At 39.3% G+C, this 25209-nt stretch overlaps 1 protein-coding gene and 1 long non-coding RNA gene across 3 annotated transcripts in view; one reads left to right on the top strand and one right to left on the bottom strand.

Annotated features, from left to right (window-relative positions):
- The window catches only part of LOC137200890 (uncharacterized), a 128859-nt gene that overhangs the window by 69955 nt on the left and 33695 nt on the right, over positions 1-25209 (bottom strand). Inside the window, exon 3 of one of the 2 annotated variants that reach the window (XR_010932088.1) lies at positions 20867-20954. The exons of the other annotated variant lie outside the window; for it this stretch is intronic. This is a non-coding gene — a long non-coding RNA (uncharacterized lncRNA). Of the gene's footprint in view, positions 1-20866; positions 20955-25209 lie in introns of those variants that run through there. 2 annotated transcript variants of the gene reach the window in all.
- Positions 1-25209, top strand: part of grin2ca (glutamate receptor, ionotropic, N-methyl D-aspartate 2Ca) — a 57193-nt gene that overhangs the window by 1512 nt on the left and 30472 nt on the right. Inside the window, exons 2-3 of the mRNA XM_067615587.1 lie at positions 15453-16054; positions 20867-20981. Of these exons, the coding sequence (XP_067471688.1) occupies positions 15453-16054; positions 20867-20981 (717 nt within the window). The remainder of the gene's footprint in view (positions 1-15452; positions 16055-20866; positions 20982-25209) is intronic.

Raw genomic sequence — 25209 nt, 5'->3', positions numbered from 1 at the left:
GCGTCTACCAAAGAGTAACTTACACACATACAAGATAATACATCGGCGTTGTGGTTGTTCCACAGACACTGTTATAAATTGACTTTTGTTCAGTTTTAAGCCACATTTTCATGATAAATTTAGGTCGTATTAACTATATCTTTTAGCTGGAAGAAGGATTTTAGTCATTGGACGTCTGGATCTTAAGTTATCAGAGAAATAAACTGGGCAAAAGTTAGCAGCAGCTCGGCTAACAGCCCCTCCAGGAAGTCCGGTGGTCACCAAACATCGTTGGTGAAATATTGATTTTTTAGGTGAAACAGCTTTAATTAGTATTTTTAATGATTTTAATCTGCGTGTACGTTTGTTTTTGGAGAGGAGGAGACCTCTGTGGATAATTCGGCTCCCGGTAGAAACCGGCCGAACGTCTGGATCTAAAGTTATAAGAGAAATAAACCGAACAAGTGTTAGCAGCAGCTCGGCTAACAGCCCGTACCGGACGTCCGGTGGTCGCCGAACATCATCGGAGAAACACTGATACTTTTAGGTAAAACAGCTTTAATTAGTATTTTGATGATTTTAATCTGTGTGCACGTTTGTTCTGGAGAGGAGGAGACCTCTGTGGATAATTCGGCTCCCGGTAAAAACATCCCAAACAATTAACACTGGAGTAATCCTATCCCGGTGAAGCTGGTTATTTAACAACGAAGACAACAACTCCCATGATCCCTTGCTACTTCACACCGTCATCACACTCCGTCTTTTGTCATTGTTTTGATTGAGAGACCCCTAGCGGCTGAAATTACATATTGTGCGTTTGAGTATTATCAGGAAAATGTACATAATTTAAATATCAAAATTTTAAAGTGTTCATTGTGCAGAACAGACTTACTGAGACATTATTGAGCAAAGTGGTCAATGTGGAGCTAATTCAAATGACTTTATATTGTTGGGAAGTTTAAAGCAATGCATCAGTATTAAACAAGCTTGTGTTTTGGACGTGAACATTTATCTGCAATTTAACTGTTAAGTACAGTCGTCACGTAGATGTAAAGGAGCAAAAAGTGTCATATTTCCTACTGAAATGCTGTGTAGTGAATGCACTTTCTGCCACTGCCATTTACTATTTTACCAACTTTTTTTTTTTTTTTTTGAACATGGAGTTAGATGAATGATTTGGCTTGCATTCTGAATATTCAATTAACTGCTTCAGAGTGCGGGGCAGAGTCTATAGTAATTACAGCCCTTAACACAAAAATGTAATCATTTCAATCACAACTCCAACGAAGGTCCAGATTTATTTTCTTGCGGCAGTCAAACAATCACACAGAAGGCCACACGTACAGTCATTTGAGTGCTAATTACATCAGCGATAAAGGGCATTAGATAGATGGACAGGCTATAATCTGTCATTTTAACATGACTTAATGATTAATAAATATCAGAAAATGCGTATTTGCACAGGAATGCGGTGGAGTTACATCAAGTTCAGGAAGCAATAAAAGATCTATATGAACTTTGTCAAGGTCAAACACACATTTTACTTGGTCAAATTATGTAATTTGTGGATTTCAAAGCCTGTTTTACATACTTAACAGTACTGGATTAGCTCTGTATGCAGTCCCGAGTCTCAGGTGGGGTAAACGTCTCAAGATGTGCTTGTAACACACACACACATCACCATCGAACTGCTTTTAGAGCTGAGGCTGGAAGGTTTAGCAGCGATGATCCATCTATAGGAGCACAATCATCCACTACAAAAGGCTCAACCACAACTAGTCCAACTATAATCCTTTCAAAATAGCTTTTTTTTTCCTGGTGACATTTCAGTGCCTCTTGCAGTAGAAGACACAGAGCTCGCCTACACAAAAAAAAAACCCAACATCACATGTTGAAAGACAGAGATAGTCGTGCAACATGGAGTGGTTGTACTGTGAACTGATGATTGTGGGGAGAAACATTTGTGTTCCTCGGGTCATTCTCTGGTCATTTTCTATCCCGGGAGAAGTAGGTCATGAGCAGTTCATCTCTATGTCTACTGAGGTTGGCTGGGGTAAGCAGCTGTCTTGATAAGGCTGAATGGAGTGGCACTGCGCAGTGTTTTCACTTGTGCTGTAACTCTGTTCTCCTCGGTCGAGCTTCAATAAATGTTCCTGCGTAAGACATTGCGGTCTCCTGACGAGTTCTACACTCTGGGTTAATCAGCAATATACTGCTTTGCCAAAATAAACTATCGATCGACTGCAACTTGTCCAAAACTCAGCAGCAAGAATTCTAACAAAAACCAGTAAAAGAGGTCACATTACTCCTGTTTTAGCATAATTGCACTGGCTCCAAGTAACACTGAGGATAGATTTTAAAATTCTTGTAACTTGTTTTTAAAGCTCTGAATGGGCTAGCACCTTCCTACCTGTCGGAGTATGTTCCCAATCGCTCCCTCAGATGGCATGGTGCCGGTCTGCTGAGGGTGCCACTGACGAACAGCAAGAGGTACGGCGACGCTGCCTTCAGAACATGCTCCCTCCTCATATCAAACAGGCAACTCAAAACCTACCTCTATGACCTTGCCTTTAATTGAATTTGTTTTACTTCTATGATTTTATCCCTTTTCCAGAATTTTGTCTTTTACTCTTTTATTATGTTTTAATGTGTATGTATGTGAATGAATGTATACATACATGTGTATATATATATATACATGTATGTATGTGTATCTATGTGTATGTGCATGTGTGTATATATATATATGTATATATGTTTTATATTTCTTGTGTAAAGCACTTTGAGCTGCATTTTATGTCATGAAAGGTGCTCTATAAATAAAGCTTATTATTATTATTAATTCCTTGACAATAATCCTGAAAGATTTGGGTCAAAATAAAACTTGTACATTAACAATAATGACTTGTTAAATGCAACATAGTGCATCTTGAAGAAATTACACAATACTAGTGTAGGATAGGCAGGTACCTCAGTTAAAGTAACTTATATAACTCATATGTGTTGATATAGATTTGACGTGACTCCTAAACTGTAGAGTTGTGATTTAAGAGGCCCTCCTAAAAAGAGATCTTGCATTTTACTAATACCAGCATCCTTCAGTATTTTGAAACCCACATCAGAAGAAGATCGTGTCAAAAATCAGGATTACATACAATAGAAGCCAAAAAAAGAGTGTTGATTCATTATCCTCAAGTGTCTGTGATTTGCCTTTCAGGCAATTTGTTTTCTAAATATTTTTGTTTTCTAAATACTTTCTACTGTTCAGTCAGATTGCATCACTTCCTGTGTAGACCAGAAGTAGGAAGGTGGTGAACAATGGTCTAGTTGAAGGCCAAAAGTTTGTAGCTGGAGTTCAGTGTCAATCTGGTGTCATCTGGTCGTTCTTCCCAACAGAAACATTGCTTTTTCACTCCTGATATTCAACTATATGCACATTGGCTCTGCAATAAAAAACGGAGCTAGAATGCTACATCCTAACTCTCGAGTTGTTTTTATGGAGTTTGGCTGGCTGTCTAGTTGAACTTACAACACTTCAGCAAGGACAGTACAGCCTGCGTACCAGATTCCAGGTTTTGAGAGTATTTAGGTTTTCCTTCATCTCCTGTAGTGAAACTGCATTATTTATAAATGGCAGGTCTGAAAGAACAAGCTCACACACAGTAGTTTCCAAATCAAGACAGTGTAGAGAAAAAGGTCATTTTTTTTTAATCTATTCTGTAATGTATCTAAGTTGTGAGGCCCAGTGATAGTACATTATATTAGGAAGTGCAGGTAACTTCCACACAAATTTACAAATCATACTGTAAAATGATTTAAAAAAAACTTAACTGGGATGTAATTAGGTAACATCTGCATTGGGTATTATAGCCTCGGTAAAACATTCATCTTTATAATGGCAACCCATCCAAGTAGTGATACTGATAAAAGGCTCCATCTTTGAAGATCTCTTCTAATTTCATTCACCACTGGGTCTAGATTCATTTTTATTATCCATCCAACATAAAAGAAACAATAATGCCTATACCTGAACCCATTAGGAGACAAATGAAAAGGAATGAATGTCCCAATAAATCAGAAAATCTTACATTTCCAAGTGGTAATGCCAAGGATTTCCCATAATAGATCATATATCCAGAAAACAACCCGAATTCATGTACTTTACTTATATTGTAAATAGTTGAAAAGACCACTGTAAATGAAATAAACACTGTATTTAACAATTACTTTATTTTAATTCATTCATTCAATATGTTTTATTCGTCAACTGATGTCTCGAGTAGAGAGGACGAGCCCGTCCGTTCTCTCTCTGCAACCTCATGTCTTCCTTCATGAGCTGAGGAAGCTCTTCCTCTCCGTCTCTCTTTCTCTTAAGCGGCTCGGTAGGATGCAGTACGGTCATTCTACAACTGGAACTAGTGTAATGGGAAATTGCTGATCGCTCAATGGACACACAAAGAGAGCATTGTTAGGTTACGAAATAATGTAATCAAATAATACAATCAGAAGTATAATGCATCATAGTTCTGGAGACAAAGATACATACCACCTAGCTATCTTTTCTTTGTCTGAAAAGTCCCTTAAATACTACTGTACAGAATTTAAGACATCTGTTTACTAACCTTACAGGTCAGCAACCCTCGGATAGAAACACAAGTCAAAGGTTCAACTAACCTAGGAACAGTCTTTCTTCCACCATATATGACAGTACAAATAACATTACCACTATATTAAATTAAGGACAAACCACACTATCCTCTAAAAGCTTATCAGATTTACACATAAACATCTACATAACTATAGTTTATCTTATCACTGGCTCAGGTAAGGGTATAACAGAATAAACTTAACTGTTAAACACACAAGTGCCTCATCTTACACAGCATAGCACACATAAACTAACACTAAACTAAACTTAAAGACTATCTGAAACATGTATGATATATTCAAAAAATACATCAAATGATAACCTACTATTCAGTTTTCTTTCTTCTGCAGCAGCTCAGCTTCAACACAACTACCTGACTGTACCGTGACAAAATAATCTCAACTCAAAGCTCCACTAACGCTAGATTGAGCTGTTCATTTTAACACATTTATATATGGAAATGTGGTGATATCTGTACATACAGAGCCCCAGAGGCAGCACTTTTGTGTCCAGTAAAAACATGAAGCTTCACTTTACATTCGGACAAACTAATGTGGCAGCTACAATCTGTGACACCAACATTTATCTGCCAAAAGGAATTATATCATATATCAAAATGCTACAGAGACATTAGAGCCAGCAGTAAATCATCAAAGAGCAAATCAGTTCATTGGATGTCCATCTCCGAAAACGTTTCCAAACAGGCGTTATTTGGATAAATGGGCCACATATTGGGAATCTAAATGGTTACTTTCTTGCCTTGTGACATATTAGCAGTCCTACAACGAAAATTACAACATCTTAACCTGGCTCAAAATCTCTGTCATATCGCTGCTGGTTGGTGCGAAACATATTCTGGGATGGGTTGGGCTGCGAAGGACCCATCTGTTGGAAGGCTGCATTTCTTGGCTGCGTTTGAAATGGGACAGTCTTGGTTGCACCGCTGTGATGCATTCAGTCTTCAGATGAAGGCTTTGAACTCTATAGGGAAGGATAAACCTTTTACAAATAATCTGAAATGATCTGAAATCTTTAGTCATCTTTTAGAGAGTACAATCATTTTTTCCCTACTACTTTGAATCTTGCAACATTCTCTACTTTTTTGAGAAATAAGGAAACACTACTGAGACTCTCATAATTTCTTTAATACATATGAGTTTGCAGACAGCTCCCCTGTCAGTTGCAATCATTTCAGAAAACATGCTGGGTGCTTGTCATCAGCATGGCTTCTTGAGGTAATAAAAGAGATGTCACTCAGCAGTTAATGGTTCCCGCTGCTCATTTACACTCTAACTATTCTAACTTGAAGACAGTAACGGCAACTCAATCATAATAAATTACCAAATAAACACATGTAATAAGAAATATGCGTAATGACAAAGGCTGGCAGCTGTTAATGAAAGACTGCTTTTCATTGGTAATTAGCCGGCGAAGAAAGTTGAGACGATTAATACATGTCGAGTATTGAATGCATTAAAAGCGCCTCACAGAACCGCTAGTGCATGCATTATTAATATGGATGGTCCCAGTCGGGAACCAACTGTAATATTCTGCTTCTCACTGAGGTACCAGGCCTCTGATTGACACGTACACCTCCCTGCCTCAAATAATAATTTTATATTTATTATTTTTTTTAGACAAATAACCATTTCTCATTGCCTTAGGTCCCTATGCAGACAAAGCTCCACATGTGGTTTTGCATATTTTTTCCCTTTTAACTCAAAAATTTCTTCCATTAAAAGTTTTTGTTGACCATATTCTGAAGCATACCGTACATTTTAAGAGTTTCTGATCCCGTTATATTAGTACATAGTTTTATTCATGAGCTTAATTATGTTTCCCGGAAATCAAACACTGAAGACAAACAAGGGAAAGTTCCCACAAGCACTTGGACATCCAAAACAGTCCTTGCCATTCAGTATGTTCATTATGTACCTGCTTTAACAAAAAGGTGTCTAAGTTGGTTTTCATAGTGTGTTGTAAACTAACAGCTGCCTGGTAGGTAAGCAATCTGGAGATGCTATAGCTCAGTTGCATCCCTGCTGTCCAAATGTCAAAGTGTCCTTGAGCATGAGATACTGAACCCCAAATGCCCAAATTGTGTGTTTGCCAAAACACACAATTTGGGCATTATTTCTGACTGTACTGTAAATGTAACCACACTTCTAATGACTTATATTCTCTAGAAAAGGGTCAGTAGTATAGTTAAAGTCTACAAGATTTGCATTTATTGGGCTAAAACATGTAAAACCACCAGTAAAATTGTACAAGTTAAAGGTGCAGTATGTAGAAATAGTAGCATCTAGAGGAATGAACCTGGCAGAAATAGAATATAATATTCATAAGTATGTTTTAATTAGTGTATAATTGCATGAAAATAAAAATTGTTGTGTTTTCGTCACCTTAGAATGAACTCTTTATATTTACATAGGGAGCAGGTCCCTTTCTACGAAGGCCGCCATGTTGCACCACCATGTTTCTACCGCAGCACAGAACAGACAAACCAAACACTAGAGAGGGCCTTTTGCGTTTTTTGCAAGTTTCACGGCTATCATAGGTTCTCCTACACGATTGGAAGGGGGGGGGGGGGAGTATTCAGTTGGTTGCAATCTTCAACCTCACTGCTAGAAGCCACTACATCCTACACACTGGTCCTTTAAAAAAACAAGCCCATAAATTCTACAAAAACCATTTAGTGTTGGAACTATTGATGTTTATAGATTGATATATATAGATAAATATATTGCAGTTGGTGCAGGCATGTGCATACCTTTTTTTATTTTTATGCTGGTTCAGTTCAGAGAGGGGCTGCCAATAGCAGGCTGTTTGGAAGCAGAGAAAGATGTCTGTCAGCGTAACATCCAAGGGACCACTATAGATTACATCACACCCAGAGAGTTGGAGTGATGGCATGTTACCTCTGGGATCAGTCTATCCACAGTAATTATAGCGGAGCATTTCACAGAATCCAGATGGCGGAAGTCCAGGTTTCTACTGCATGAGCGGAAATCTAACACACAGTATTATTAAAGTTATTCTTTCAGAGAGTAAAACTCAAGGTTTGCTAGATTAATAGAAGCTTATTCTATTGGACATAAACACTGGCAGAAAAATCATTTGCCTTTCCAGTGCTGTAAAAAGGTTTTCTCACATGTCAACACTGGTAATCACCTATGTATGCTTCAATTTGTATTTAATTAATATTTAAATGCTGTAAATGTAACAATTTGTCAGACATGAAAGAGATGATTTTTGTCCAACCCTCTTTGAATGTTCTCTAAATAATCAGCACGCCGCCCGTCGATTGATTTATGTGACGCTGTCAAAGGTAGTCAACAAGGTGATGGAGCTCATTCATTTTTCATACATATCGCTGAGAGCCGAGGCTTTGATCTTCCTGAAAGTGACAGCATTAAATTAGGTGATAAACCAATTCCTGTCCTCGGGACATGTGAGTTTGTTGATTGGTAACATCACGACACATGTACCATTATTCCCTTTATTATCCATCCAAAAAGGGGAAAAGTAATGGAATCATTGCAAGCGAATGTTCAGCCAGTGAAGGAAGAAATGTTAAGACTGGATGTATTAAACAAAGTTCGCTCCACTGAGAATATTGCTATGTGTGCATCTAAAGATCAAGTTCATTCGAGCGAGCAGCCATATGTCAACTGAGATGGACAAAAAAAAAAATCAAAGCTACGTACTTCACTATTGCCAGTCAGGTCAATCGGTTCCCAAGGGGCCTGCACAGCACGCAAACAGTTGCTGAATCAATATCAGTAATCATGGCTGACACAAATTACTGAAATGTTAGTGAAGCCTAAAGAAAGCTGGACCTGAGCAGGTTTAAAAGCTTTATCTGCTTCTTTTACCCAGACACCACAGTACAGGACATCTGAGCCAAACAACTTATATAGCTCAGAAGCTTTTGGTCAGGTTTTGACAGCTAGTTGAGGTTACGGAACGGCCACAGTTGTGTTTAAAATAATCTATTGTCTGTTGGTAGGAGACAGGATGCAAACAGCAGTCCCCAGTGTCCAAGTCAGACACTTTGTACACCCAGTTATCCACTTTAAGTGCTTTTCTGGCATCATAACAACATCATGCTACATTTGGACAACCACAAGTCATCCATGGTCAATTAAACATGAACATAGGTTGTGTTAAACGCTCCAGAGGGAAGTTCTTATTCTCTTGCAAAATGATACCATGCAAAAAACATGTCATTGCACTTGATAATACATCACATGCTGTAATTCTTCCAGGACTTTAACTGGATTCATCACTTCCTGCAGCATGAAAAAAGTGATATGCATGAAAAAGAATCATGTGAATCATCAGGGTGAATATATTGTCCAGCATCTCAGCTAGAGTAAAAGCTGTACATTAGTTTTCACTGAAAATCCTTCTTAGTGCAGCTTCTCACACAAAAACTGTGACAGCATGCTCTCTGAACAAATAAAGATTTCCTTCAAAGTAATTAAACACTCAAGAGGTTGTTGTAGCTTTATATTTCCTAAAGAGGCTTAGCGCGGATTCTGCTTTTTCTCTCATTATGTATTTAGTTCAATATCCTGACCTAAAATTCAAAGCATCCTTTGAAGCGTTCATTCTTCAGGCCTGACAGATCACATCCTCCGAGCCACAGAGCTGTAAATGAACAAAAATGTAAGTCAGACACCAGTGAAAACCTGATTGTCTTTGCAGGAACAAGAGCCTGCAGGCTTTTCTCAAAAACTAGAGCAGTTCCCCCTTTTTTTTCTCCTCTGTCTGCCTTCGCTGCGTCCTGAACTCACTTGTCTCTACCTCCACCTCCCGCTGCATTTTAAAACCACTGGCACAGTTACAGTGTAACCTGTCTAGACTGAGGCAGGGCAAATACAAAGGAGTTATACAAAGCAGTCAAAGGGGAGAGCAAGACAAGGTAACATTGACTCAGTACATATGTCTGTGCAGTGTAACTTAAACATTATACAAATCAAGGAGAACGTTGTTTGGAACAAATTGTTTTCAGATGATTTAAAGAAATGCTAAGCATATATTAAAGGGGTAATCCACAGATTTTACATGTCAAAGTCAGTTTAATTGTGATTAGTGTGTGACAGCTGTATGTCTTCTGGAGATGTGCAGAGTTTTAAAGATCTTTTTGAGTTGCATCATGCAAACTTTAGGATCTTTTGATCAGTTTATTTTTTGGTCAGTGCTTTTGACAACAGAATTGCACAGTTGCAGTTACTCAATACTGTTATTTTATCAGAAACTGATGCAAAATGTTAATTTGAGTCACTCCACAGATGGATATACTGCATACTGTACCACTTGATCAGTCCCAGCAGATGCCGTTTGGTGCTATATTCCTTATATTCAAACTGACTTCTCTTCATTTTTATTTGTCAAACACACAGATTGCTTTCAATCTTGCTCCAAAACCGTCTACACACTACCGTAACAGAGAAATGGCAAACGACCAGGGAGTTGTGTATCTGTTCCTGGTTGCCGTGCAGGATCTCTGTGACGTCAGCTGCACAGGAAGGCGGTGCCAGGGCACTTCCTGCGGCGTGGCGGAGGCAGACATATGTCGCAGCAAAGAGCTGCGGCCAGAAGTCACTCTTCATAGAGAGAGAGAGAGAGAGAGAGAGAGAGAGAGAGAGAGAGAGAGAGAGAGAGAGAGAGAGAGAGAGAGAGAGAGAGAGAGATGGCTGCAGCTCAGTCATGTGACCAGAGGAACCATGCACCACTTTCTGTTCCATATCCTTAGCATATCATTTTTTTTTTTATTCCCATAGAGCCAACTGATGTCAATATCGTGTTTCCTTAAGATGTTTGGATGCATAGTAGTCCCACCTCACCTGAGTCATTCAAATAACCTTTAGATATCAAACAGAGTGTTTTAGAACAGGTGAAGATCAGTAATTGTGTGTTGGTCCTGTTAAATTAAAAAAAACAAAACAGTATTGGTTTCAGTGACTGTTCTCATATAAACAGCTGTGGTTTAGAGATAATCACTGCTTTACAGTCTCATCAAACTCCATCTCACACCAGTTTCAAAGAATCTAACAACTAATCTTCATTCTGCAAAGCATTCATGCAACATCGAGACCGAAACGCTACACGCATGATAAAATGTTAAAGGAAAAAAAAAGTTGTGGACTAACAGAATTTCTGCATCTGTGTTTGTAAACAGATATGAGTTCTTCTGTATATTTTACCCATGTGAATGTAATCTCAGCCTTGTGAAGCTAAGCTTTCCACTCAATGGCTGTAATCTTCTTTGGGACTGTAGACTATTACTGTGAGCTTCTGTGGACAACACTGTGGAAGTACAGCTTACTGGCTGAATAGAGAGTCATGGTCGACACCCATTTACAAATGTCCCGGTTATAATCTAACATGCATTATTAATATATTGGGCAATACGGTCATATATATATATACTGAGCTGGGAAATAATGGAGATTTGTCAACCAGAAGAAATGTCGCTACACCTTTTAACGCTTTTAGAGACGAGACGGCGGAAAATTCTTTACAGCTCAGTGCAGACTATCCAGTATGCAGCCTCAGGACTACTCACCAGGTCAAATAAACGATCTCATATTACCCCTATACTTAAATCTCCTCACTGGCTGCCTGCTGCATAAAGGATCCAGTTTAAAAATTCTCATTCTCACTTACAGAGCTTTGCACGGTCAGGCTCCTGCATGCGTGGCTGAGCTACTACACCCTCACTCTTAGGTCAAATATTCTAAACTTGCTTGTTTTTTCTTCCATTTTTTCTGTTGGCCAACCACTCAGGTCCAACCAGAGATTACATCTTAACGGAAAATACATTCCTGAATTCGTCAGTTGAACAGGCTTCAGTTATTTGCAGAGAGAATATAGTGTGACCGTACTTATCGTGAGGACAGAGGACCAAAATGAAAACAGATTCAATTTTGGTGGATTCAGTGTGAACTTTGTCTAAAGGCAGAACAAGTTACACCTTTTGGTATTGTTTTTGAGAGTAATTTAATATCTCCCCTTGGATTATCTTATTAAATAAAGGTTATATACCTTTTCTGCTTGAAAGTTTCAAGTGTGTTGCACCTGTAACCACACCTGACAGTGATGTCACAGAAAAACAAGACTATGAGTCGCTCTTTAAGTAAACAGAGTTTGGTGGAGGCGAGAAATTATAGTTAGGATTTGAACTTTCCTCGCAAGCTTGCATTCTACACACAACTACTTCTGTCACATGTCATAAGTGCAGCGAGCCTTCAAAGAGAGTCCGTCCCAATGTGCGCTCATTACTCCCATTTATCCGATCAATCATGTTGAGAATGCAACTGACGCAGACTTCTTGGAGAAAGAATGGGGAATGGGAGAATGGGTTTTGCTTCCAGATGCGGTCAGATGACACATCGTACGACCTGTAATAAACTTTTTGGCTTGTATGTTTCTCCTGGTAAGGTGTCACAATAAATTTCACTCCCTACAACTATATGTCTTGGACCGTACCGTGCATGTTCTGCATGTTGATAGGCAGTCGTGACTACAGGCTTTGAGCTGCAGCCGAGCCTCTGGTAATGCCCCGGGCTAATTTGCACCGTGCCATCAGTCAGCTCTCTGCTAATTGAGCTGTTGAGATTGTAGTTTGGAAGGGGGCTATTTTGTCTGACAGACCCTCAGGCTAGTAAGCATGTCCGAGGCATACTGAGATATAAGCACATACGTAAACATAGACACAAGCGCATACGCGCTCTGACACCTCAGCACCTGTCTGACTGATGGTGTGCACGGTTGCAGATGCTGTGGGGCAGCATGGAGACGGAGAAAATGAGTAGATTTATATGATCTTCTCATGCCCCTCCGTGACTAACCTGCATAAGATCCCTTCACCCAATATGGATGTATGCAGCAAGTGGGCTACAGTGTGGTCTTATCCATCTTAGTCCACAGCAGGTCCCTTACAGAGCACAAACCAATTCCTAGTACAGATGCTGATAACCGAATTTCATTTGCAGTATTGTATGTGAATATTAATCAAAAACATATAAGACAAGATATTTTAAAGAAAAAAAGCTTTGGTCTAGCTTTGGTTTTAATGTAATGGAGTAACAATAAATAAAGACTGCTTCCTGTTGCTAAGGAATAGATATTATTACTTCTTTCCATTCAGTTGTTTTAACTTAATTTCTATTCACATAATTTGGGTTTGGCAACCTCGCTTTCAATGAATAAATGAATGTTAAATCAAACATCACACATAAAAGATCTACTTATTATATAGAGAGATATAACAGCTCTTTTTCTTTTCAGATTCTTTTAAAAAAAAGGTATAAATGGAGGATGTGTGAGGGGGAAAAAAAGTGCAGTGACAAGTGAAACAAGGCAACAGAAAAAGAAAATATTTTCAGGGGTTGCGAGCACGGTGCAGTCAGAGGCACAGAGTCAGTGGATTTAGCTGTGACGTCTGAAATCATAAGATGCTCATACATCACCAGACAGCTGAACTTCTCTCAAGGACAACGAGGAAACAGCGCTGAATAAGATCACAGGCCTGTTTGCAGTCTCAGGATACCTGACCCCCCCCTCTCCCCCCAGCCCCCTCCCCATTCCTGAGCTCCGAGGGCCCGGCGCTCAGGACGGAGTGGGTTTTTTTCCCCCTCAGAGAGGTAAAAGGGTCAGGATGGGGCCACCTACCTATCAGCCAGCAGACACATGGAGCTTTTATAACAAGATCACAACATGTCAAAACATATATTTATACTTTAGAAAGATTAGAGGCAAAAAAAAGTAATTCATTTTGTCAATAAAAACAGAAACTCTCATCATTTTACCTTGGGTAAACAACAAAATGTCACAACTTGATATAATTTATCACTCGACACTAATCTCACACTATGACAAACGACTTACGGTTTCATGATGATGTCGGGTTTTTTGCGGAGCGACGTGGCACAGTTACAAATGTGGCAGAGTAATTGGAATCTGCTGAAGAATCAATAATCCCACGTTGAGTCCAACGGGTCTACATGTACAGTAGCATCAATCCATCACTGTCACATTAATTACGATACCCTGGTTTAATTACCGTGAAGAAATGAGATCTCAGTTGATCTGATCTAGTCGGCCTCCCTCTCATGCAGGTGGGATCGTTAGTCGCTTGTATTTGAGTATCTATTTCTCACAAGGTCTCCGTTTATAAAAAGGTTATGAGTTGTAGCTAATGGCTTTATTAATGCTTTATATACTTTACTTAGATACGTTAAGTCACCTGCTATTATAAATCTCAAAGAGTCATTAATTGTAATTTTTCACGGCAATTCATCAAGTCTGCAGATGTAAATGTTAATAATATTTAGACATGGCTTATATATGATCTGTAAAGGATTAGTAAGTGATTTATTAATGATTAATAAAGCCATTAATTACAGTTTATAAACACTTTATTTTGATTATCTTAGCAGTTGCTAGTATTTGGGTACCCATCTCTAATACGGTACACTTTATTTAAAAGTTGTAACTAATGGCTTTATTAATGTTTAATAAACCATTTATTATTATCAATTTAGTAACATTTACAACTGCAAATTGAATGGTTTGATTTGATGTAAAAATGCTTCATTAATGACCTGTTAACACATATAGCTACAAATGACCTACAAACTTTTGATGATGGCTTATTAGAAAGTAAGAACTTTTTCTTACTTTCTTTTTTTTAGTGTAGTTTTTAAGTTTATCCCACATTTCTCATAAAAAAAAACTTTAATTTTTGCGATCTTGACATTAAAGAGAGGGTTTTTGAAAAAAGCCAACATACTCTCTGTGGAAGAAATCAGCATTAGTCATTAAAAAATTATAAATGCTCTGTCACCAACGCCACCATAAACTCTCAACGCTATAACTTTATCTGAGCGAGAAGAACAACTATTTCTTTGGTTTTGTGCTATGTGTCTTAAGCACATTTCCCATCAAAGACCAGGTAATGCATAAGGAATGTTTTCAATGGTAAAATATTGCAGACAGCCCCTTTAAACGGTCCCTCAACAGTGAATCACAGGGGGGGGGGAAACTGTTGCTGTGCTGCTTCCTCCCTAATCTTTCCTTTGGCCACACCCCAATCAGTGATGTCACAGCAGATGTTTTGTCTTTTACAACTGATGTGAAAGCTCTGAGATTCAACGCTGATTCAAAAACGCCATCTGAAGCTTTACTTCAGCTAAAGTGTGGTTTTAAAAGGCTGGTCAACACCATTTTAATGAAAATCTAAAAGGGAAGATTATCACACTCCACAAGGTGCTCTAAAGTATTTTTCCCCTCCTCTCCACTTCTTTTAATAAAACAGTTAATAAAAAAGACAACCTCATTCCTCTCTCAAGGTCATTGCATTTGCAGAAAAGACAGATGAAACGCAGAGCCGGCCACAGTGATAGTGCCATCCCTCTGAATTTGCAAATATGGATGACGGCCAGTGTTTGCGTGGCAAAAGTAAGACATGTGGGTTTAAGTGATGAATGGGTCTGCAGCTCCTGGAAGAGCAAAATAAAGCAGAACCACTTAGGTCCTGTCAAAAGCTGTGCTACAGACCCTACTGGTTGGGCAACTCATGTCTCTGTGTGTGATTTGTCTGAGAATAAATGATGTGTATTTACTCAGGAGAACACTCGTAGATATGAAGGGGGTCCTCCAGAGATCTCTCTGCACATTATACAAATTGAATTACGATGTGTTAATTTTGCTTATTACTGAGGAGTAAATTGCTTGTAGTGGGTTAACTAACCGTAAAGGTTTTCAAACATTTTCCATCTCCTCATATTGACGCCGTTTGTTTCTCTACCTCCAGGGCGAGGGCTCCAACTTCCTGCAGCTGGGCTCCTCCATCGAGCAGCAGATCAACGGCATGTTCAAGGTGATGGAAGAGTACAACTGGGACAGCTTTGTGGTCATAACTAGCCTCTACCCGGGCTACGAAACCTACGTGGATTACATCAAGTCCTTCACAGACACCAGCTACTTCATGTGGGAGCTTCAGGATGTGCTGACCTTCGACATGTCCGCTGATGGCATGAACGACATCCGAGCACGGAGGCTGCTGCAGCAGATAGATGCCCAGGTGCTGCTGGTCTACTGCTCTCATGAAGAGGCCCAGTACCTGTTCAGCATGGCGGCCGAGGCTGGACTGGTAGGGCCGGGCTACATCTGGATTATCCCCAGCCTGGCTGTGGGGAACCCGGACATCCCCCCACCTGACAGCTTCCCCGTGGGGCTCATTAGCATCATCACAGACCGGTGGAGGATGAGCCTGAGGAAGAGGGTGCGGGACGGGGTGGCCATCGTGGTGAAGGGCGTGCAAAGCTTTCGGAAACAGAGAGGCTTCATTCCAGAGGGCCACAGTGACTGTCACAACCCGGTCAAGCCATCATCTACCAATGACACGCTGTTCAGGTAAGCTAAGACGCAAGAAGGTGGTCCGAGAACAACTTAGTAAGGGTTTGAATTTGTAATTAGCTTAAATTGTAATTTGATGGTTTTGTATTAACTTTTAATTAGTAGTTTTTCATTTTAAGTATTGTCACATCTGAAAAATACCAAATTAGATACTGTAATTTCTCAATAGTGGCCATCATTAACCTCAGTTGCAGACAGATCCGGCTGTTCATCTGAAACAGGCTTACATTATACTGAAATATAGTTTTCTTTCACATATTAACTCTAAGTAACCTGACATTTCCTGCACTGATGTTTCACATTAAAGGCCTTCCAGAAGCTCAAAGGGAATAGCCCTTCCCTTTCCTGGTAGGCTTTTAATGTGAAAAAGAACAGGAAATGTGACGTCTTTAAAAAAACAGAAAACTTTTATTTGAGAACTTATGGTTTTGTTTGTGTGGAATGCTTCAAAGTATTTTCCTTTTACTAAATACTTGCCTTTATAAAGAAAGTTCAGTGTTTGGCGGCAGGGTCAGCCGATCCTTTGCTGTATTGATCCGTGTGTTGGTGCACACAGAAACACTAAAGCATAATGCACACATGTAAAAAGGAGATGTAGCGGCACAGCTCTCATAAGTGGAAGCTCTTCCCATGAAAACCTTTTTGCAGAGGTTTGCTATTTGCTGCGCTAGTCCATGAACATGAGATGTGAACCCCATCACATATGGAGTTTATGGTATCTCATTTGTTGCATTTAGACCAGACACGAAAGATTATATGCTATTTCTGTCCACTATGTCCAGATGGGAACCAACTGTCACTAGAAGTGTGTAAGATGAGCCAAATCCAAAAAAAGAGACAATCTTCAGGACTCACATTTGGTTTTTTTTTTTGGTTTTTTTTCAAAGTGTCTTTAATACTTCGGTGTTTATTGTTGGAATCATTTTTGAAGGAATATTTTGTCACATTTCTTAATGTAGATTTAAGGCTTTAGTGTTAATTGGTTGGAATTTTGTTAAAGGATTGCAACAGTTAGTTTGAGAGGTGTGCATAAAACATTTATTATTTTGATACAACTACTGTAACTTTTCACATGAATAACCATGTCCGTATATCTCAACCATGTCTTCTAGAAATTACATTTATATACACAACTAAACTGCAACAGCAAATATATTTATGCAGGAAACATAATGCTGGCTGAGTTACATTTCTGTCAACTAATGAGAAAATGTTGTTAATTAACGTATCTCGCAAATCACAAAAATGTTGATACAGTATTTTTTTTTTCTCACCAAAACAATCTTGCAATATAATATCTACTCGTTCTGACTTGCCTAATGCATTATTAAACACTTAATGCGTATGTTTAAGTGCTGACAGCACTTTGTTAATTTTAGGGGAAAGATCTTGGCCTTAGAATAATAAAGAGAAAGCCTGCAGTGACATGAAGGACAAGATATCCATTTAACTGAAATCACGATCTTCACAAGTGCTTCTGTTGCCTAAACCTTACCAGAGATGGGATTTTGGACGCAAACCTCAACCTCCCTACAACTTCACTGTGATACATAAATGTAGTGCTTCATTCTTTCAAAAATACATTGTCTATGGATATTATCAAGGCAGTGGTTATGTTTGCTAATGCAACATAATTGGGAAAAGGTTGGAAAAAGTCGTATACCTAGATGACAGAATGTGTCGTCCCTTGTTTAGGACATGCAGAAGAATGTTGTCTGAGTTTTGTCTCTGGCAGGGGTCACATAGGTAATATCAGTTCTCCTTCATTTCTGATATATCAGGAACACTAACAGATTGTGCTGACTTATATCTGTGGGATCTGGCAAAAAAAAAAAGAGGTCAACGGTTTATTCATGACTTCTCATCTGTTTGGTGTCATGGAGCACATTTTATGGTGATTGTCACTCTTCCAAACTGTGTCCTCTGCCCAGGTGCCATCTATCACCTCGTCTCCTCGCCGCCGAGCGAGTGCTTCCCCCCCTGTATCTGTTGGAGATAGCGAGGTAATTGAGTGGTAGGAGGTTGGTGACGACAGATAAGGCGTGGCTTCTCCTCTTCATTTAGAAACCAAGCCCAAAAGAGCAATCTGATGCCATCTGCACCATGGAACAAATCCTATTTTGTTTGAAAAATGTTTTAATCAGCAAGGGGAAGAGCCAGAAAAAGAAAGAAGAAGAAGAAAAAAAAAAGTGGCTCCAGCATCAGCTCTTCTTGGCTCATATAAAGCAAGAGAGACTGGGATTGTGTTGTATGTGTTGTTACATATGGTCACAAAAGGGCTGCTAATGGGACTCAAGCATCATCCGACACTTCTCTTGCATATTCAACATCGTTCTCTCCCCTCTGATGTCAGAATTAATTCTTCTTTCAGAGTCTGCGAAGCCGTAGGGGAGACAACTTTTCCTTTTGTAAACCCAGACCGTCCATAAAAAAATTGGAAATGGTGAACATTATCTCAGGCTTTGATTCAGTGCAAACCCCTCTTTTTCAGCTTTCTAAACCCAGCGGGTGTGATTTGAGTTAGAAGCGTCTCTCTCGCCAATAATGTGACGGTTGACAAGATAGAACAAAGCACTTTCTATTAGCTTTATTGTCTGTCATCTTTTCTCGTTCCTGCCAGATCAAACATTTACATCCCCCTCGGTTCTCAGAAATGTCCTCGCTTGATTGGAGATCTTTTTCTTTTTTTTTTTCAGCCTTTTAATAATGAGTCAGCTCACCTGTTAATTAGATTATCACAGATTACCAGATTAAATAGGCTTTTCACACAGACCAGGCTGAAGGCGATCCTCCTACCAGCAGGCTTTCATCACCTCTGCTGGAGTGACGGGCGAGGTGAGAGAGCGGCGCCACAGGTCTAATATAACAGAGGATGTAAGTGATGAAACAGTGGAATCAAAGGAGGCAGATGACTGTTTTCTACACGGTGCAGCAGCTGTCATGTCACCTTGTCTCTCCATTTTTTACAAACCGATGAAAGCAACTATGTTTTCCGATCAGTTTTGACTGGTTTCATGATCCCAAGAACAGCATATAGGCTGACAACAGCAATATGCTACATGTGCAGTATATATGCAGTATGTATGAAAAATAAATAGGCATTTAATAAAAACAAAAACTATAAACTATAAAAACCTTTTTAGTTTCTTAGAATTATGACTTAAAGCTGCGCCAATCAATATCTTCTATGTGTATGTGAAGGGTGGCGCTATTAAGGCACCAGTATACTCCATCAGAACTGTTTGTCAGGTGTTGTTGTGGATATTTTGAGCGATGGTCAGCGGTGGAGAAAGGCGCACACGAGACTTTTGATGTCTTAATGCTGAAAATGTTTATTGAAAGCACTTGGCCAAGTGGAGAACCAAAAACAGTAAACACCAGAGTGTTCTGCTCCGATGCTGTCTCTTTCCGTTCTGCCCTCTGAAGGTCCGAGTCCTCGTCTTTATCAGCCTACAATATGAAAAATTAGTCTGATTGGTTCACTAGTTTCTAAACAAGGGACTTTACCCGTGACAGTTTAAGTCACGTTGCGTGTAATTTCAGCAGTTTTGGTTTGAGCGTCTGACTGTGTCATCCACCCCTCTGTGTTGTTTAGGGAAACCTCCTCTGACCTTGGTAACCATGAAAATGCTGATATACCCTCTATCAGAGAGGTTTCCGAGATATCTTAATCTCTGATTTAAGAATTACAGTGTGACCTCAAAACCAAGCTTGACCCAATGTAACCCAATTTGTAACCTCTAAAGATGGAAAATTCCATAACAACTTTGAAACACCCCTCCCACCACACCTTTCTGACATGGGATTTGGGATGTGGGACAATTCCTGTAATATTCTGAAGCCAACGATCACACTGATTTCACACAGCAGTTGTTCAGAGGTGAGAAAGTAAGCAGGGTCTGAACTCTCTCTCTATTCCTGTCCTTCCAACATGGTTGGACAACACATAGTATTAACCAGCATTTTCTAGCATAAGCTGACCCTTAACGATGAGCCCACAGACATTTATCTCCTGACTCTGCAGTTCCCCTCAGCTCTACGGAGCCATTTGTATTTCTTTATTGGTTTTATGACCCATAACTTTATTGTTTTGGTTCTGTCTCATCACCATGTTGGAACCACGTTCATATTGCACAAGCCTGCGCCTCATGATTTACACCCAATGCCAACATTCCTAGTTAATTAAAGATATTGTGTGCCCTTCATGTAAGCATATAGCACATATAACTTTCATGAGGGAAACACACACAGGTTCACATCCAGTGTTAATCTAACAGTAAAAGCTTGCTTGCTTTTTTTTTAATCTATAATCGATCCCTAACTGTAACCAAGAGTTTTAGTTGCCTCCCCCTAACCGTACCTTAACCATATGTTATTTGCCATAACCACAATAAATAGTTTGAACTAAGTAAAATTATATAACAGTTGTGACTTTGCTTCTCATAAGGTGTTTACAGCTAGTTGTATAGTATGTAAAATTTAAAAACTTTTTCAGTAAAAGTAAATACAAAGTTGTAACTATGAAAATAAATCTAAAGAGATAAAAAGTCGTAATTCTGACTCACTGAGTCACAACTAGGAGACATTATGTAAGAATTGTGAGATTCTAAGACATAATTACAATTTTAATGAGAAATTATATTTTTTATAATATCATATTTTTTTATTTGGACTTCTGTAAATGCATTTTATCTAATATACAGTACAGACAGCAGCTTGATTATTGGAAAATGTTAATGGTGTGTTTTTGTTGTTTGAGTCTCTGATCATGTTTCTCTTTGGGTTTTCTTGTATTTTTCCTTTTTGCAGGCACATGTTGAATGTCACTTGGGAACACAACGACTTCTCCTTCAACAGTAACGGTTACCTGGTGAATCCCGCCATGATTATTATCACCCTGGACAGAGAAAGACAATGGGACAAGGTAAGCTTTTCATAAGACTTAATGCTAAAACTACATCCATTTCTGTGTGATCACTACCGAACGCACAAAATCACATTTTAACTCATACAATTAAAAATCAGAAGAGCTGCTCTACAATTACACTGCGTCTTTCACTGCATGCTAAAAGCAGAGTGATTTCATACATCACTGGTCTCTTTGTAAAGACTAGTTAGAGGAGTCGGAGCTCCACTGACACCAGTGAACCACTTAATGAAGGATCATCTCCTAATTATACACACACACACACACACACACACACACACACACACACACACACACACACACACACACACACACATCTCTCCGTCATTTACGCCTACCCTTCATCTCTCCAAAAGATATTAAAAGAAAACACACACGTACACACACTTTTGTCAGGTAACTTTACTGCCTCATTGCCTCTGCAGCCTCATTGACTTGACTGGAGATTGAAACATTAATTTAACCACTGGGGGCGGATGTGATGTGGACACCAGAGTGGAGGGAGTTCACTTCCTCCACCAGTTGAATAGAAGGTTAAACATCACACTCAAAGCAAACAGCCGCAGGCGTTTCAAAGCTAATTATGCTACATTGATGTATTCGGGTGCTACTTCCTATTAATGTCCAATATGTTATCAAGGATCTCAGCTAATGGGAAGCTGTGATGGTAAAAGGGGCTTCAACTATTTAAATATGAAGGCAGAAAAGGCCATGCTGTGCATGAATCAATACAGCAGCTATGGGTCAATTATAAAGATATTTGTTAGAACGGAAATTACTTTCCATTTCTGGTGCATTTAATGCAGTCAATGTTATGTAATGATAATTAGTAATATACAAAGACCCGTGGGTAAAAATGTTAATTTGTGTTGCATCAGGCGTTTTTGATTAAAATCCTATGAAAAGAAGTTATACAACAGGACGTGATGTGATTTATATGTCCAGCTTGTTTGGAGTCAGTAAGGAGAAGAGATGCTGTCTTCACAAGAAAAATGACACCATCTGTCATTTGATCAAAAGCTTAAACCGGCTTACGTTTCACCGAGAAGCAACCTCTTGGTTGTAAAAAAAATAACAATCTTGTAGAAGCAAAGGCTGAGGTAATGTGATGTTGTTATACTGCAGCAAAAACTTCTTAGGAAGGAAGTCGGGTGGATGGTTGGGCACAAAAAGTGTCTCTCTTTGACACCGAAGATCAATGCAACCCGTCTATACCAACAGCCAACATTTGTCTCTTTATGATGTCAATCGTTCCTTTCCATTTACCTTAAACAAGTAGTTTTCATTGCGAACTAAAGCTTTTCTCCCTCATTGCGTTTTAGTTTTCTTCCTTTTTGTGTTCCTGATGAGCTGTTTCTTATGTGATGACAGACAAAAGGAGTCTTTAACCTTTTCTCAGACCTCCTGTCCTGGACGTTCATGTTGAAGGGCATCGTTCTCCCCCTGCAACACTCCTAGTAGATTAGGGAGGTTTTTAACCAATCTTCATATCATCATCATCGTCCTCTGAGCTATCAAAGACAAACAGGAAAATTGGCTCTGGAAACCTCCCAGAAGTGTAACGCCGTCTCCTCCAATTTTATAGAATTAGCACAAACTCTAGAGGACTGAAATTAAATTGAATGCAGTCACAGTAACATGAATTGGATACGACACTGTCCCACGACAAGGCTTACTTATTTAGGCAAAACATTTGGGTTTGAGATAATGTAAGGCTTTGGTCATGCTCAATCAAATAACACATTACTGACATTTGAAGACTTCTTGGCATGAGTTGGGACATAAGACTTGTAATTAAATGTGTTCTCTCATTCAACTCTGACTCTAACACAGCTTTCCACCACACTGACCTTTATATAAACCCTTTTGTGGGAGGAAAACATATTTCTCGCACAACATTGTGCCCATTTCACCACATTTTGGCTCAGATGTCTGAAGCGATACCTCTGGTGTGCTTAACTTGCCTCTGGCTTCTTTTCTCTGAGAGCTGAAAATCAATTCCACCTTTTGATTGCCTCTCTGCCAGCCTTCTTCTTATACATGTTCCAGGGCAGCGGGTCTATTACGTTCATGCATCACGTATGTATAACCAGCCTCAGCCCGACACTGTATATAAATGGATACCTTTCATTACACACCTCACCTTTTATTCATTAAACTTAAATCACATCAATACCGATAAACGCAGTCGCTGTAATTTACAACTTCCCTAGAGTCATTGTTCAGCTGCTTCTCCGACTTCTTCCCGAATCTAAAAGTCAAGGTAACGTGGGGAAGATGGACAAACAGCATGACAACAGAGAGCGGCGACAGAGAGAAGAAGCCCTAGAGGAGGACAGGAAGTGTTCCTGTCACTGCTGTTATCTTGCAGGATGATATACGGGACTGAAAAGCTGCTATTCTCTAGCTATATATCTGTGATGCACATAAACCCTGAAATTACAGTCTTGCCAGCTGGAAAAAGGGTTTGTAAACTTGAGGGAAAAAATCTAACTGAAGTATTTTCCCAATGGATTTCCTGTAATATATGCCACTAGAGTGACAGCTACTGTATAATCTTCTTTTTATTAACAGGATTGTTGAATATACACCTCAGAGCAGCATTTGAATCAGCTCTAAAATAATGTATTTCCTCTTTCTGTCAATTAGAGATCACTGACGCCACTTTTTATGTGCTACATAAAGCAAAACAAGAGGTTTTTGAAGTGTTTTCCGAGACGAATGAACAAAGAAGATCTCCGCCTGAGCAACCGCGGGGACACGATGTTTTTCATCTCAGTGTATTTTGTTGGAATTTGAAATTCTGATTGACTTGACTAAATGCCCATGAGTGGAGTGATAGGTAAACAGCAGAACTGATCAATATGGCTGGCAGGAGATTGGAATAACTAAAACATCCACAGAGACAATCGAGATACCCCACCCATCCACCCACTCCTCTTTCAGTGTTTTCATTTCATTGTGACAAGCTGTACCGACTTGTGTGATCAGACAGGATTGCCCCGCTTCCTGCATAAACACCAGAGATTATGTGGGAGGAAAAACATTTTGTCCAGACTGACACTTTTTTTTTTTTTTTTTTTTAGCTCCACAGGAAGTTAATGACATTTGCAGCAGCACAATTCGTGAACTAAACAGACTATCATTTAAATGTTAGTCAGCTCACGTTTGCACCAACTACCTCGCTATCACAAGTGAATTGTGAGTGGAATTGATCCATCTACAGAAAAGAAGATGAAGAGAAGGCAACAGCTCTTCTCATCTCTCTATACTTCCCCTGTAGCTGTGACACATCCATCCCCACGTGGTAAACTGTGCACATTAAAGGTGGCAACTTCCTGTCGAGCATATAGATTATTTTATTGCATTGACTGAGTAGATACATGGTTATTGATTTATAAAAAAGGAATCTACAGATCATATTTAGAGAGATTTATTGTATCTCCACTAACAGGAAAGACAGAGACTATACATTGTAAAATCATTTTTTATACAATGCAGTTTTCTGCCCCATTTGAGTTTATGTATGAATTATGAATGGAATTAATGATAAGTACGAGGACACTCCAGTCTACCTTTTGTGGTCTGGGCCCCTAGTTTAATCTATAATATTTTAGACAATAGTGTGTGTCCAACTTTGCGGCAACACTTACCATTTCCTGTTTCAACATGACAATACCCCCCGTGCACTACTTTCCCACTCTGGTGTGGAAAAACTTGACTAGCCTTTGCAGAGCTCTGACCTCAACTCCATCCAACACCTTTAGGATGAAGAAGAATGCTGACAGCAAGGCAGGCCGGCTGTTTTACAACTGAAGTACATGAAGGTCAAGGTTGAATTTATTGTTGTTCTCCTCATATAAAATACTCACCACACAGGGGAATGATATTGCACTTTTTCGGAGGTATAGTATACACAATAAGAACAGAAAACTAGTAAAAAGACACGAGCTCAGGTTGCAGGGAATAAAGCTTCTTCACATGTTATCAATCCATCTATAATTTTGTCATTCTGTTTTTCCGTGTTGTATTTCTGTTATTTTGTTATCTTGGTCTATTGAATGTCAGTCCGTCCTGGGAGATGAATCCCTCTTCTGTTGCTCTACCTGAAGTTTCTTCCACTTTTTCCACGTTAAAAGTTTTTCCTCATCTGAATCGAGGGTCTAAGGATAGAGGATGTTGTCTTTCTGTACAACAAATGAGGCAAATTTATGATATTGGGCTA

This window comes from Thunnus thynnus, chromosome 17, assembly GCF_963924715.1.
Source record: "Thunnus thynnus chromosome 17, fThuThy2.1, whole genome shotgun sequence".
Lineage (NCBI taxonomy): Eukaryota > Metazoa > Chordata > Actinopteri > Scombriformes > Scombridae > Thunnus > Thunnus thynnus.
This window is presented reverse-complemented; position numbering and strand designations above follow the sequence as displayed.